The sequence below is a fragment of the Orycteropus afer genome, unplaced genomic scaffold (genome assembly GCF_000298275.1).
Source record: "Orycteropus afer afer isolate SDZICR_OR568_19922 unplaced genomic scaffold, OryAfe1.0 scaffold00075, whole genome shotgun sequence".
NCBI classification, from domain to species: domain Eukaryota; kingdom Metazoa; phylum Chordata; class Mammalia; order Tubulidentata; family Orycteropodidae; genus Orycteropus; species Orycteropus afer.
Window position 1 is genome coordinate 7426622 of NW_006921662.1, and position 15791 is coordinate 7442412.

General features: G+C 36.0%; 1 protein-coding gene across 1 annotated transcript in view; it reads left to right on the forward strand.

The window, feature by feature from the left end:
• Positions 1-15791, forward strand: part of CAMSAP2 (calmodulin regulated spectrin associated protein family member 2) — a 170943-nt gene that overhangs the window by 34295 nt on the left and 120857 nt on the right. Inside the window, exon 2 of the mRNA XM_007941100.2 lies at positions 5650-5909. Coding sequence (XP_007939291.1) covers positions 5650-5909 — 260 coding nt within the window. The remainder of the gene's footprint in view (positions 1-5649; positions 5910-15791) is intronic.

Sequence of the window (15791 nt, forward strand, 5' to 3'; positions counted from 1 at the left end):
GCTAGTTGGGGTTTAGTCCAATTCTGCATCCTTTCCTTCAAGGCTCAGGGGTCCAAGATTATCTTCTGTGTCTGTGTTAATTGGTTTCGCTTTTCTTTGTTGAAGAGGGTCTGTGCAATCCTTCTGCCTAGTCCGCCATCTTGCCCCGCCCCTCTGATTAGAATTTTTAAAAAACAACATTTTCACTCATTTCTTCTTATTCTTAGGTGCTATTGAATCAGTTGATTCATAGCAACTTTATATCTAACAAAGGAAATGTTGACCTGTCCTTTACCATCCTCACAATCATTGCTTTATTTGAGCCCATTGTTGCAGCCCCTGTGTCAGTCTACCTCATTGAGGGTCTTACTCTTTTTCACTGACCCTCTACCAAGCACAGTGATCTTTTCCAGGGCTTGGTCCCTCCTGATGACATGTCCAAAGTAAGCAAGACACAGTCTTGCCAGCCTCGCTTCTAAGAGGCATTCTGACTGTACTTTGTCCAAGACAGATTTGTCTGTCCTTCTGGCAGTCTATGATATACTCAGTATTCTTTGCCAACACCACACTTCAGAGGTACCAGTTTTTCTTAGGTCTTCTTTATTCATTGTCCAGCTTTCCCAAGCATATGAGGTGATTGAACATAACATGGTTTGGGTAAGGTATATACCTTAGTTATCAAAGTAACATTTTTGCTTTTTAACATGTTAAGTCTTTGCAGGAGGTTTGCCCAATACAGCACATCATTTAATTTCTTGACTGTTGCTTCCATGGGTGTTATTGTAGATTCAGGTAAAATGAAATCCTTGACAATGTTTATCATGCTGTTGCTTACTGGTCTAGCTGAGAGGATTTTTGTTTTCTTTGTATTAAGGTGCAATCCATACTGAAGGTTGTAGTCTTTGATCTTCATCAGTAAGTGCTTCAAGTCTTCTTCACTTTCAGTAAGCAAGGTTGTGTCTTCTGCATATCACAGGTTGTTACTAAGTCACCTTCCAATCCTGATGCTGTATTCTTCTTCCTATAGTCCAGCTTCTCATATTTGCTTAGCATACAGATTGAATAAGGATGGTCAAAGGATACAACCCTGACACTAACTTTTTCCAGTTTTCAATCGTGCCAGTAGTATTTGCCGCATACCAAGCACTGAGTTAGGTGTTAGAGAATCATATCAAGATGACTAAGAAAGACAAAGACCTTGCCTTCTTGTCATGAAGAGGGAGTTCCCCATACATCCGTGTCAGCAGTGAGTTTTTAAAAAACAACAATCATTTTTTCCTCCCAATTCTCCATCCCACCCTCTTCCCAGCTGCTGGTGATCACTGATCTTTTGTCTCAGTGCATTTGCCTATTCTAGATACTTCACATAAGTAGAGATATTTCATTTTATGTCTGACTTATTTCACTGATTATAATGTGTTCCAGGTTCATCTGTGTGGTGGCAAGCATTAGAACTTCATTTGTCTTGATCGCTGAAAAATAATCCATTGTATGTACATAATCGTATTTGTTCATCCATCGTCTGTTGATGAGCACTTAAGATTTCCCCTTTTGGTTTATTGTGAATAATGCTATAGTAACATTGATGTATATGTATCTGTTTGTGTCCCTGCTTTCAACTCTTTTGGTATATACCTAGGAGTGAAATTGCTAGGCTAATGGTAACTCTATATTTAACGTTTTTAGGAAACAGAATTTTTGTTCTTGACCATTTTTATATCTTTTGGGTAGTTTTGAGTTCAAGGTCTGTGGCTCATTTTGAATTGGGGTCCTATATTAGTAATTGTTTGAGAAACAATTTGTTAGATTTAGGAAATAAGGCAGTGTTCCCATGATTTAGTGGGGCAATATTTCTATAATGTGTTTTGCTTATACTCCCCACTTCATTGTTTTAAAGAAATCTGTATCACTTGCTGGTATATAAATACAACTGGAAGCTAATCCAGCTTTATAGAAAATTGCCTTGAGCAGTACTATATTTGCTTCCTCTACCTGTACCTCAAGCATTTCAGTGAATGTTAATTTCAAAGTCTAGATCTAGTCAGGATTTAAAATAAGATTATTAAAGGAGGTTCTGCTTAAGTCCTGGTGCACAAAAATTTTGTCTCTTGTAGTGCTAGGAGTGGTGTTTCATTTACTTGTTTCTTAAGTATTATTATGTTCTGTGCTCTGGAGATTAGGAAGAGAGTGAAGTCTTTTAATGTTTGTTTTCCCTCTTTATTTTCTAATATGCTGTTTCAATTAATTTGTTTTAAAATATAATATAACTTCAGACTGCTTAAAAATGTACTATTGGCAAAGTGTTGAACATTTTTGAAGTCTTAGGCATATTTAGTTCTTGAAGACTTGTTTTTAGTGACCTGTTTTATCATATTTAAAGTACAGTTTTACATTCTTTTGGGGATAGAGAAATCTGTTTTCATATTCTTGAAATACTTGATTGAATTGCTTTGGATCTTTCCCTTTTCCTTGCATTGGGATCATTTTAAAAGTTAACACTTTCACAATTTAGGTTTGTGAGTACCTGTATTGAAATGGAAAGGGCTTCTTGTCTTCCACTTTCCAGACTTGTGATCTTGGCACAAACTAAGTCTGTTCAGCTAGATAGTTTAAAGGTAAGTTATGCCTTTATTAGTTTTGTGCCCTTGGGCATGATAACTTTTCTTGAGTTTCTTATCTGTAAACTGGGGATAAGAAAGAGGGTTTTAGGATTAAATGAGAGAATGCATGTTTAGGACAGTGTCTGACACATAAAAGGGTCCTTAATAAATATTAGTATATATTTTTATTATTTATCTGTATGCTGTCTGATTTACCTGTTTTACCAAGTTGTTATAAAGATCATGTGTGAGAATGAATGTAAAAACAGTAAATAAATATTAGGTGGAATGTAGAGGTACAATAGAGAAGTTTATAATCCTGATAATGAATACTCACTTTTTTGTGTGTGCAGTTAATGCTGAATTAAGGAGTTCTGGTTGTACAGTGTTTAAGGCATTTGACTGGTAACCAGAAGGTGGTGGTTCAAACCCATCAGCCACTCCGCGGAAGGAAGATGGAGCAATCTACTTACATAGAGATTTACCTCCTCAGAAGCCCAATGGGTGTCATTATGAGTTGAAATTGACTCAATGGCAGCAGGTTTGGTTTTGGTCTTAATGTTTAGTTACCTAGTCACTATATTAGTCATTTTATTTATTGTCTGAAAAATAAAACTGTATTATATATACATTCTGTAATGGTTTTCTTCAAATGAAATAATTTTCCTTTTACAGTTGTACAAAATACTTTCATTTACTTTCTGTTAGTTCCTATGATACTAAAATTATAGTGTCAGCACTATATTCTGCAATTTACAGCTGCACTTATGTATCATGTCGAGGCATGTATATTTAAGTTTAATGCCGGCTTTCTACTGGTTAAAGCAGTTACGAAGGAAGGAACTTACTTTCAAATATTAAGTGAGAATAATATTTTTAGATGTCACTAAAATCCCAAACTGATTTAACCACTGACCTCTTACCAGAGTCCTGTATCTCTAGCTATATTTCCACTTGGATGTTTTTGCTAGTGTTTCAAACACAACATATCTAAAATATAGTATATGATCTTGCTTCTAGAATTGGTGTTCCTCTGATTTTCTTTTTGCTATTCATGATACCACCGTTTCCGTAGTAACCCAGACTTGGTCGTCTTTAGTTTGCATTTTGACCTTCTCTCTTTGCTTTATTCCTGGGTATGTTTGGGTTTAGAGAGCTCTGGTACCATAGTGCCTAAGTCATTTGACTGCTAACCCAGACGACTGGCAATTCAAACCCACCAGCCACTCCTCGGAAGGAAGATTGGGCAATCTACTTCCGTAGAGATACCGCCTCAGAAACCCAAGAAGGGCTTGCTATGAGTCAGGATCGACTCGATGGCAGTGAGGTTTTTTTTGTTTTTTGGGGGGTGGGGGTGGGGATTAGCAGTCTTTCATGTCCTACACTTATTATTTTCACTACTGCCCTCTAACTTCCTTTCCTTACCTTTATAAAATAATCTGTCTCTAATTTTTGTCACCATCAATATTAAACACCAGATTAATTATTCCAAAACATTACTGTTAATGTGTCACTCTCTTCCTTTAAAACTTTCAGCAGCTCCTGGTTAGCTATTATATAAATGCCTCACGATTAAAAGAGATACTACTTCTAAGTCTTACCACCAGCCTCTCATTTCCGCCTTTCCTTTCACTGCTCTCCTAAATAGGCCCTTCGTTCCATCCAGGTTGTTCATTGTGCTGTCTCTTGAACACATCTTTTTTTTTTTCTTTCTCTTTCCTCTTTAGAAAGCCTCTTTGTTTTTGCCTAAACAGATTCTTCCTATCCTATTTCTTTAAAATGAAATCATGTCAGCCCACTCACTCTGCTGCTTCCTCCTCTGAACTCTAAGCACTGAATTATTCATTTCTTTCATTTGGCAGTTAATCATTTACAGCTTAGTATTATCTCTGATTTCTTTACTTGTGTGTTATCTAGTCTTTTTGTGGATTGTTGGTTCCTTGAAGGTAGGGATTATTTCTAATTCCCAAGAACCATGCTGGTATATAAAATGATCACTTTAGCATTAATATAATATTGTTTGATATGTTTTTCTAAATAATAGGGACTTTTCAGAATCTTTAAGATGAATTTTTTTTAGGAATACATTAATACTTTATGAATAATTTTTTTTTAAGTGCTGACTTTCATTGGTACTGTGGCATTATTGAGCTTATATTAAAGCTGCTATTTTAGGAAACTCTGGTGGCGTAGTGCCTAAGGCATTTGACTGTTAACCAAAAGGTTTGTGGTTCAAACCTATCAGCCACTCCTCGGAAGGAAGATTGGGCAATCTGTTTCCGTAGAGAGAAACAGCCTTGGAAACCCAAGGATGGGTCACTGTGAGTCAGAATCGACTCAACGGCAGTAAGTTCGGTTTTGATTTTATTTAGGAAACTGCTAAAATCAGTGATGGCGTGGCTGACCTTGGGGAACCTTGCTTCTTAAGAGAGGAAGGTGAGGGGGGCTGGCTAAATTCTAGGCCAGGGTGATCAGGTTCTGTGATCATTGTTCCATGTTAACTTATAATTTAGATGTCTGCCTCTCCTTTTTCTGGTTGGGGGTGGGTGTGGGGTGGGGGCAAGCCTCATTCTTGTCCTGGCTTTGAATAGAGCGCGAGTAGGGAAAAAGAGGAAGAGATACAGGGTAGAAAAGGCAAGAAAACTTGTAAAACATTGCAGAGTTTTTGATTGTCTGTCTCTTTTAGTAATCTTGTTGCCATCAGATGTAATGGTAGCCTCTAAAGTTGATTTGAGAATAGACATTGGGAGAGTGAGGATTGGCATTATTAATGGAAATGACTAGCAGAAAAGAAACGTGGAAGGAGAACTTGCCTCCGTGCTCCACTGGTAAACTACTCTTTCTTTGTCTCCATTGAACAAGTATCTTGTGTAAAGGAAATTCATTATTCTTATTCCAGATTATCTGCTAGTATTCAATATGATTCATATAAATCATCTTTTCAGTTATGGCATTATTGTTCATTTTAGAAGGACTCCTAAGTTCTACATAAGTAGTAAGTATTAAATAAATTATGTGTTTCTTTTATAAAAATCTTGTAAGAGAATTTTTTTCCCCTTAATCTTTATAGAAAATGTGCCAGAGGAACTTCGAGAACCGTTTTACACAGATCAGTATGACCAAGAACACATCAAACCACCTGTTGTTAATTTGCTTCTATCTGCTGAACTGTACTGTCGTGCTGGGAGTCTTATTCTCAAGAGTGATGCTGCGAAACCCCTTTTGGGCCATGATGCTGTAATCCAGGCTTTAGCACAGAAAGGTCTTTATGTCACTGACCAGGAAAAACTGGTAACTGAACGAGATCTCCACAAGAAACCCATACAGATGGTGAGTCTTTTCAAGAGTATTCTAAGTGTGAAGTGCATACCTTTGAGTGTGAATTGTACTATAAAATAGAGAGAAATACTTTGAAATTGGGTTGTTATCTTTGCTTAGAGTTTGAAAACCATTTTTTTTTCTTATGAATCTCATAAAATCTTCTAAATGAAGGAAGATTTTAACAAAATTACTTCAGAATGTTTGTTGCCATCTAATATGTGTGAGAAACAATTACATAATTTCCATCTGCTTTAAAGTGATTTTTATTCAATTTTAAACTCATTTTTTCCAGCGTTCAGACTAGCCAGAGATGGAAACTTGCATACTTGGCTATATTCATTAGGAAAGAGATGAGATTTGTGAGTGTTCATTTACGTGCTTGAATGACCTCGTGGTAAATTTCTACATATCAGATACTTTATTTAATAATCATTAACTCATTCTTGTGGGGACACACACACACACACACACACACGGGGGGTCTGGGGGTGGAGAGGAGAGAGGGAGGACTCTAAGCCATCTTGGGACAAACAAGTAGGAACTCTCAAATGTCTCTGGAGACATAAATCTAAAGGTGACGTTCACCATGTGCTGCTTCAGTCCATTGTACTGCATTAAATTAAATTTCTTAAAATGCTAGACATTAACAAGAATGGGAACAGAAAGAAAACTGATTTTTTATTCTTGATTAAATCATACTTAGGCTAGTTGTCTGGCTTGGGAGGAAGGGGAGAGGGGTGGATATACAGAAGAATATATTACAAAATTTAAGAAAGGTGAACAAAAAGTAGTTTACCGAGTAAGTCCACTACTAAATGAGATAATCATCTCTTTTGCTTCCTTCCTGTTTTCTTTCTTTCTTTCCTTTTTTTTTTTTTTTAAACCAACCCTATATTATGTATCAGGTGATAAACCTAATTTAATACTTCCAAGGAATAGAAATAATGACTGAAGAATAATTTAGTTGAATTTAGTTGTAGATTTATAATAGAATTATTCAAAATAACTGGGAATGTAAACTTTTTTTAGTTGTAGATTTATAATAGAATTATTCAAAATAACTGGGAATGTAAACTTTTATCACATATGAGATTTTCAGCTTTCATTGATGGCCTTAAATTCACATTATGGTTACCTCCTGATTTTTGTATACTTGGTTTTATGTACGAAGGAGCTCCTGGGGTGCAGTGGTTAAAGCATTTGGCTGCTAACCAAAAGGTAGGTGGTTCAAACCCACCAGTCTGCTCTGCAGTAGAAAGGATGAGGCAGTCTGCTTGCATAGAAATTTACAGCCTTGGAAACCCTCTGGGGCAGTTCTTCTCTGTCCTGTAGGGTCTCTGTGAGTTGAAATTGACTTGATGGGAGTGGGTTTTCTTTTGGTTTGTTCTTACATGTGGACAGTTTGCCAGCACCAGGGGCAAGCAGAATTCTACTTAAATGCCCTACCTATATCTTGCATTCTATCCCTCCAGAATCCCTCCACTAGTTGCATGCTCCTGCTATGATTATTTCCACTTCCATTGTTTCAAGGCTAAGTGGACAGTTACAAAGAAATTGATGACTTGTGAATCAATGTTTGCTTAGTAGTTCTTTCAGATACATATACGTTAGACACTATGCCACCAGAGCTCCTTTAACTAACCTAGTTATCCTTAAAGTAGGTTATCTATTTTAGATCCTCTTTAGTAAGAGTGAAACAAGTATAGAGTATTTTCTGCATTTTTTCTTAGTACAGTTTGTGTATGTAAAGATACAGTATGAAGATACTTTTAGAAATACTAAAAAATGAGATGTTTGGTAGACTGCTAATTACATTACTGTCAGGTTTCTATCACACTGTATTGATCTTGCTGAGTGCTTTGAATGCATTTAAACCTGATTGCAGAAAATGATATTTATGGAATGTAATTTAAATGCTGTGAAATCATCCTGTTCCTCTGGTTCTAACTTCTACCTGTGGATGATTAGAAGCTAAAAACGCCCCATCATTCTTGACAAAATCATCTTAATTCTTTGCAGTGTCACTTTTACTGACTCATGTTTTATTGTATAGTTTCAGTTTTCGTCACAGTTTGATTTAAAGTTTTCCAATTACTGTGAAATTGTGATTGGTGATATTGTAGTATTATGTTACTTTTTTCCTACTGTGTGAGAAATTTCTCAGATTACTAATAAAAACTTTTTCCTTAAGAACCTTTTTTTTCTTAAGAGTTATATAGGTTATCAATTTCGTCCTCTGTTTTGCTTTTTGGGAACTATAATTAAAAATAATATTTTAATTGCACTGAATATTTTGACACCATCCCTTCCAACCTTTAAATTGTTTTAGTAATTTTGGGATATTTAATTTCTGTGTACTGCCTCACAGCCTTTTGTGGGGGAGGGGAAGTATGTAGTGGTAGCAAAAAATAGCATCTAAATTGGAAAAAAAAAATTTAATTCATTTTGACTAGCCTCAGACAGTATAAAATTTCCCAATGAAATATATGTTAGGCAATTGTTGTCAGAAAAATGTATACCAAACTCTTTAACTTTGGTTTGTTTTGGAGGATGAGATGGAGATAGGATTAGAGAAATACATGGAGACTTTTGCTTTTCATTTAATGTATTTCTGTACTGTTAACGTTTTTATTTAATTAGGATTTTTTTTTTTTTAAGAAAAAATTTAAACTCTAATAAAAATAACCATTGTCTGTAGTGTCTTGTGTGTATACTAAATATTTCTGAGAGTTAAACTGTTAAGAGAATCGAGTGCCCTTCTGTTAATATTTAAGCAGACATAGGAAGTGAGAGTAAATACTGAAGATTTCCCTAAATGGTTAAATTCAAGTATCCCATAAATGGGAATCTGAAGCTTCTAAGATGTTTTTTCTGGAGTTTGTTTTAATAATCAATCTTTAAAAAGAAAAGGTGTGTGCCTCACACAAGCTTGACAAAGCAGGCCTTGCTAATTTGCAGTCCTGATGGTGCTGTGGTTAAAGTGTTTGACTGCTAACCAGAAGGTCAGCTGTTGAAACCTACCAGCTGGTCTGCAGGAAAAAGATGAGGCAGTCTGCTTCAATGATTTACAGCATTGGAAAGTGTTGGGGCAGTTTAACTCTGTCCTATAGGGTTGCTGTGAGTCAGAATCGACTCGATGGCAGTGGATTTGGTTATTGATTTTTATTATTAATTTTGGGGTGGGGATTGAGAGGAGTGTGGGCTTTTTTTTTTTGTTTGGAGACGCTGTGTTGGAGAATATGTGTTTTTTATTACAGTACTTTTAAAGAAAGATTTTGAAAGTATAGCCTTTAAAATGTTTTCTTCTATATTTGTATCATTAAAAAAGTATTCTCAGAAAACTATATTCTAGAGCCAATTATAATATTGCATTAAAATTTATGTCATTATAGAAGCATTCCTTAGTGATACTGCCTTGGAAACCCAAGGAGGGGTCGCTATGAGTCGGGTCCAACTCGACAGCACTTAACAACAACAACAACATAGAAGCATTATCTATAAGATTGCTAGACGGGATTATAATTGTGATCTGGCTAATGAACATTACAAATGCTTGCATAAAGGACAAACTTAAACAATATACCCAGTTACCGTGTTAAAATGCACACAATTTCTGAAAGCTAACATGAATGTATACTTGAATTAATATTAAATGTATGACCAAGTGGTGATCATAGGAAGAGTTGTGTACATTAAAGTCACAGAGGAACGTCTGTCAACCAAAAGTGTTGACATGACTTCATATCATGTTAGCTCTCAAAATCTTCATGAAAATAAATACCATTATTATCCAGGATAAAGTGAAAATTGAAGTCCTTGAAACAAATGGAGTCAAATGCTAAAGAAGATAGCTTTAAGAGTAGTTTTAAACTTTAGACAGAAATTTTAAACTTTATTTCATAACAAAATGAAGTTACATTCATATTGCATTTGATATCAAGTTGGGCTGGGGCATTTGATATGTGTCATAAAATCTTAAAAATTTTATAGCCAGAAGGAACCTTAGAAATCAAACCCAGTGTTTGTAAAACTTCATCATGAGAGTTACCTGGGGAACTTTAAATATGGATTCCCCAGCCCCCTACTCGGGAGCTCTGGTGGCCTAGTGCCTAAGGCATTTGACTGCTGACCAGAAGGCTAGTCAGAGATGCTAAATTAGAAGCTTCAGGGGAGAGGTTGAGATATGTATTTATAACAGTTGTTCAGGGTGATTTTTATAATCAAGAACATAAGGGAAATATTGATAGAATCCAGAGTCATTTTATATATATGATACCTTGGGTACAGAGAAGTTAAGTGATTTATCTAAGGTAGCACTGCTATTTAGTAGCAGGAAAATTCTAATTCCAAATTAGGATCTGAAAGAGTTAGACCTATGGCATTCTGATTTACCATGTAATAATTGGAAGCAAGTTTAGATACTTAGGTATCTGGAATCATGTTTATTCAGCTGTTATCTAAACTGTAGATCATGGTATGGATCAAATTCTTGATTGTGAATCAACTTTTTGACTATGTTTACATTTATACAGAATAAGAGTTAACATATGTGAAACTCAGTAATTATTTAAATATATATGTATCTAGTCCATCACTTGTGTGCCAGTTTGTTGTACTGTGGTGGCTTACATGTTGCTATGATGCTGGAAGTTCTGCCACTGATACCTCTAATAAATACTAACAGGGTCACCCCATGATGGACAGGTTTCAGCAGAGCTTCCAGACTAAGACAGACTAGGTAGACTAGCGAACTACTTCTGAAAAAAGTTGACATAGATGAGCAGTGGAACATTGTCTGATACAGTGCCAGAAGATGAGCCCCTCTGGTTGGAAGGGACTCAAAATATGACTGGGAAAGAGCTGCCTCTTCCTGGTAGAGTCGGGCTTAATGACGTGGATGGAATAAAGCTTTTGGGACCTTCATTTACTGATGTGGCATGACTTAATGAGAAGAAACAGCTGCAAACATCTATTAATAATTGGAACGTGGAATGTACAAAGTATGAATCTAGGAAAATAACTAATCAAAAATGAAAAGGAACACGTAAAGGTTGATGTCCTAGGCATTCTAAAACCAAAACCAAACTCACTCCTGTTGAGTCAGTTCTGACTCATAGCAACCCCACTTGGGTTTCCAAGGCTATAAATTTTTACAGAAACAGACCACCTCATCTTTCTTTTGTGGAGTGGCTGGTGGGTTCAAACCACCAACCTTTTGATTAGCAGCCATATACCTTAACCACTATACCACCAGAGCTCCTAGGCATTAATGAGCTGAAATGGACTGGTACTGGCTGTTTTGAATCAGATAATCATGTAGTCTACTATCCTGGCAATGACAAATTGAAGAGATAAGACATCACATTCATCCAAAAGATCACTTCAAGATCTATCCTGAAGTATAACACTATCATGAGGATAATATTGATACAACTACAAGGAAGACCAGTTAATACAATTGTTATTTAAAATTTTTACACCAGTCACTAATGTCAAAAATGAAGAGATTGAAGATTTTTACCACCTCCTGCAGTTTAAAATTGATCAAACATGCAATCAAGATGGATTGGAATGCAAAAGTTAGAAATGAAGACAAAGGATCAATAGTTGGAAAATAGGGCCTTAGTGTTATAAATGATGCCAGAGATTGTGTGATAGAATATTTTTTTACCTACCTAAACAACAGCTATACACATGGACTTCACCGGATGGATTACACAGGAATCAAATCAGTTATATCAGTGGAAACAGACAATGATGAAGCTCAGTATCAGTCAGAGCAAGACTAAGGTCCGACTGCAGAACAGAATTAAGTTGCTCATATGCAAGGTCAGGTTGAAGCTGAAGAATACTAAAGTCCATGAGAGCCAAAATACAACCTTGAGTATATCCCACCTGAATTTAGAGATCATCTCAAGAATACATTTGACACAGTGAACATTAGTGATTGAAAAACAGAAGCATTATAGGGTGATAACAAGTTTATTACCATGAAGCAATAAAAGGTCATTAAAAAGACAGGAAAGAAAGAAAAGAAACTAAAATGGATGTCGGAAGAGACTGAAAGTTACTCTTGAACGTAGAGTAGCTAAAGTGAAAGGAAGAAATGATTAAATAAAAAAGCTGAACAGCTTTCAAAGGGTGGATCGAGAAGACAAAGTATTATAATGAAGTGTGCAAAGAACTGTAGTTAGAAAAGCAAAAAGGAAGAACACACATGGTATTTCCCAAATTGAAAGAACTGAAGAAATAATTCTGGCCTTGAATTGCAGTACTAAAGGATTCTACGTGCAAAATATTGAATGATGCAGGAAGCATCAAAAGAAGTCAGAGCACTAAAAACAATTGGTCACTGTTTAGCATTTCAGGAGGTAACATTTGATCAAGAACTTACAGTATTGCAGGAAGAAGTCCAAGTTGCACTGAAGGAATCGGCAGAATACCCATTGAGATGTTTCAACAAACGGAATGGAGTGCTGGAGGTGCTTGCTCATCTATGTCAAGAAATTAGAAAGGCAGCTACCTGGCCAGCTGCTTGGAAGAAAGTCATATTTATGATCATTCCAAGGAAAAATGCTCCAACAGAATGCAAAAATTATTGAACAATATCATTAATGTCACTTGCAAGTAAAATTTTGCTGATGATAATCCAAAAATGGTTGCAGCAGTTCATCAACATGGAACTGCCAGAAAAGTATGTGGAATGAGGGACATCATTGCTGATATGAGATGGATCTTGGCTGAAAGCAGAGAATACCAGAAAGATACTTACCTATGTTTTATTGAGTATACAAAGACATTTGATTGTGTGGTTAAAACAAATTATGGATAACATTTTGAAAAATGGGAATTCCAGAACGCTTAATTGTGCTCACGTGGAACCTGCACGTAGATCAAGAGGTAGTCATTTGAACAGAACAAGTGTGGTTTAAAATCAGGAAATATGTGTGGCATGGTTGTATATTTTCACCATACTTATTATTTATTCTCTGTGTGTGCTGAGGAAATAATCCAAGAAACGCTGCTATCTGAAGAAGAACCCAACATCAGGATTAGAGGAAGACTCATTAATAACCTGTGATACGCAGATGACACAACCTTCTTGCTAAAAGCAAGAGGACTTGAAGCACTTACTGATGAAAATAAAAGACTACAGCCTTCAGTATGGATTACACCTCAACATAAAACAAAAATCCTCACAACTGGACCAATAAGCAATAGTGTGATAAATGAAATAAACATTGAAGTTGTCCAATGATTTCAGTTTACTCGGATGTACAATCAATGCCTAGGGAAACACCAGTCAAGAAATCAAATGAGGTATTGCATACGTATTACATTGGGCACATCTGCTGCAGAAGACCTCTTTAAGTTTTTGAAACGCGAAGAAAACAGTTTGAGGACTAAGGTGTACTTGGCTCAAGCTATGATATTTTCATTTGCCTCATATGCATGTAAAAGCTAGACGATGAATAAGAAAGATCAAAGAAAAATTGATGTATTTTAACTGTGGTGTTAGTGAAGAATATTGAAAGTACCACGGATTGCCAGAAGAATGAACAAATCTGCCTTGGGAGAAGTACAGCCAGAATGCTCCTTGGAATTGAAAGTGGTGAGACTTCATCTCATATACTTTGGACATGTTATCAGGAGGGACCAGTCCATGGAGAAGAACATCATGCTTGGTGAAGCGTCCTTGTGTGTTGGAACTGATTTGATAATACTTAACAGCAACAGTAAGAAGCTCTGGTGGCATGGTGCCTGAGGCATGTGACTGCTAACCAGAAGGTTGTTAGTTCAAACCCACCAGCCCCTCTGCAGAAGGAAGATGAGTCAGTCTACTTCCATAAAGATTTACTGCCTTGAAAATCCAGTGGGGGTTGCTGTGAGTTGGAACGTCAACTAGATGGCAGGGGGTTTGGTTTTTTTAAGCAGCAACATTATAATAACAAAAAAGGTGTCTTCCCTCTTCTACTGATGAGGACACGGGGCTTTGAGAACATAATAAAGGTTATAGGACAAGCCCTATAACTGGTGAAGGCAGAATTTAGACCTCACTTGTCTTAACTATAAAGCCCGTGCTCTTGACCACTAAATTGCATTTCAGTCTTTGCTCAGGTAACAGGAAGGTAGAAAGTGAAGAGATGGAAGGAAGTAGAAGTGATGTGGTACATGGAAATTTATCTGGTGGAGTGAAGTCTTTGTAATTTGCCCAGCTTTCTTTTCTTTCTTCTTCTTTTTCTTTTAGTTTTATTTATTTTGTTGTTTTTGGAAATGCAAACAGCTAAACATATACCAGTTCAACAGTTTCTGCATGTGTCATTTAGGGACATTGATATTGATTACATTCTTCCAGTTGTGCAGTCATTCTCACGTTCCTATTCTGAGTTGTTCTTCCCCCATTAACATAAATTCACTGACTCCTAATGTTCCTATCTAATCTTTTGAGTTGCTGTTGTCATTTTGATCCCATATAGGTAGTTCTTCAAGGCAGATCTGTTTTTTTTTTTTTTTTTTTACTAGTTAAACTGTTGTTTGGTTTTAAGATGACTTTGGGGGATATCTTTGGTTAAGGTTTAAAGATTATCTCGGGCAGTAGTAGTTCCAGGGGTTCATTCAACCTACATGGCTCCAGAAGTCTGGAGTCCACGAACATTTGAAATTCTGTTTTGCATTTTCCTCCTTTTGAACAAGATTCTTCTGTGGAAATCTTTAATCAAAATGTTTAGTAAGGGTAGCCAGGCACCATCCAGTTCTTCTGGTCTCATGGCAAAGAAGGCGATTGTTTGTGGAGGGAATAGTGACGTTTTCAGTATCCTTTTCCTATTCCTTACTCTCCTTCTTCCTCCGCTGCTTCAGGCAAAAAGTGGATAAAAAATTATGATTGCTGTTGTTATACCTTGGGCCAAGTTTTCTTGTCAAAGTTATTTTGTGCATTTTGCTCCTTCCTTGAAAGTTACGTTAGTAGTTTCATACCCTGTGAAAGTAACTAGGAGTTGAGTTGGAGGACTGCTGATAGATGATGAAGCTGAGTTGTAATCAAGCCTTTCTGGGTAGACATGAGTTTCTTGATACTTGAAAATGTGCAAGGTAGTCTTCTAATTATTGTTATTTTTTGCTGAGTGAATGAAAGGTGTTGGGAACAGAGAAGCTGACATCAGGAACGCTGAGTTATTCTTTCTTTTTTCTTTCTACCTTTTTTATTTTGCTATTTCATTTTTGGTAAAAATGTACAGAGTAAAACATTCTAAAATTTCTGTAGGTGAAAATCAGTGACTGGGTACATTCTTTACTTTATGTCATTGATCTAGCTATATCTACTCGAATTGTTTCACCACTTTTAACTTCGATTCAATGGTCCCCTAGTTTTCACATCTATATCTTTCTACCCTCCTTTCTTTTAGTTTTTTAAACAAATTAATCTTATTTAGTAACTATGCTTATGGACTTCCATGGTGTCACTATCTGTTGGAGTTCAGTGTAGTTAACTCACATAGAGGCTTTAAAAAAAAAATCTTTCTCTGCTTATAAATATTAAAAGTTCCACTTTAGAAAGAAAGGACTATATACATATAGCATTACAATAGTAGGTAAGAAGACAGTTCTGATCATCTTCTATAATAATGCCTTCCAAATTTATGAGCAGAATTTATCTATGAAAAATTATTTTTAAGTACTCATAGCTATTGTTAAACAGGATTTTCTTTTTCATGCACAGTGCTGGAACTCAGTTTTTGGTTTCCTATTGGCTTGTACCTAATTTGGATTCCATTATTTCTAGGTGACATGTTATTACATATCAGTTTCAAATTCACATTATCTTTTAATACCGTATGTGTTGGATTGGGTTCTCTAGAGAAACACAAAAACCAGCAAAGTATATATATATAT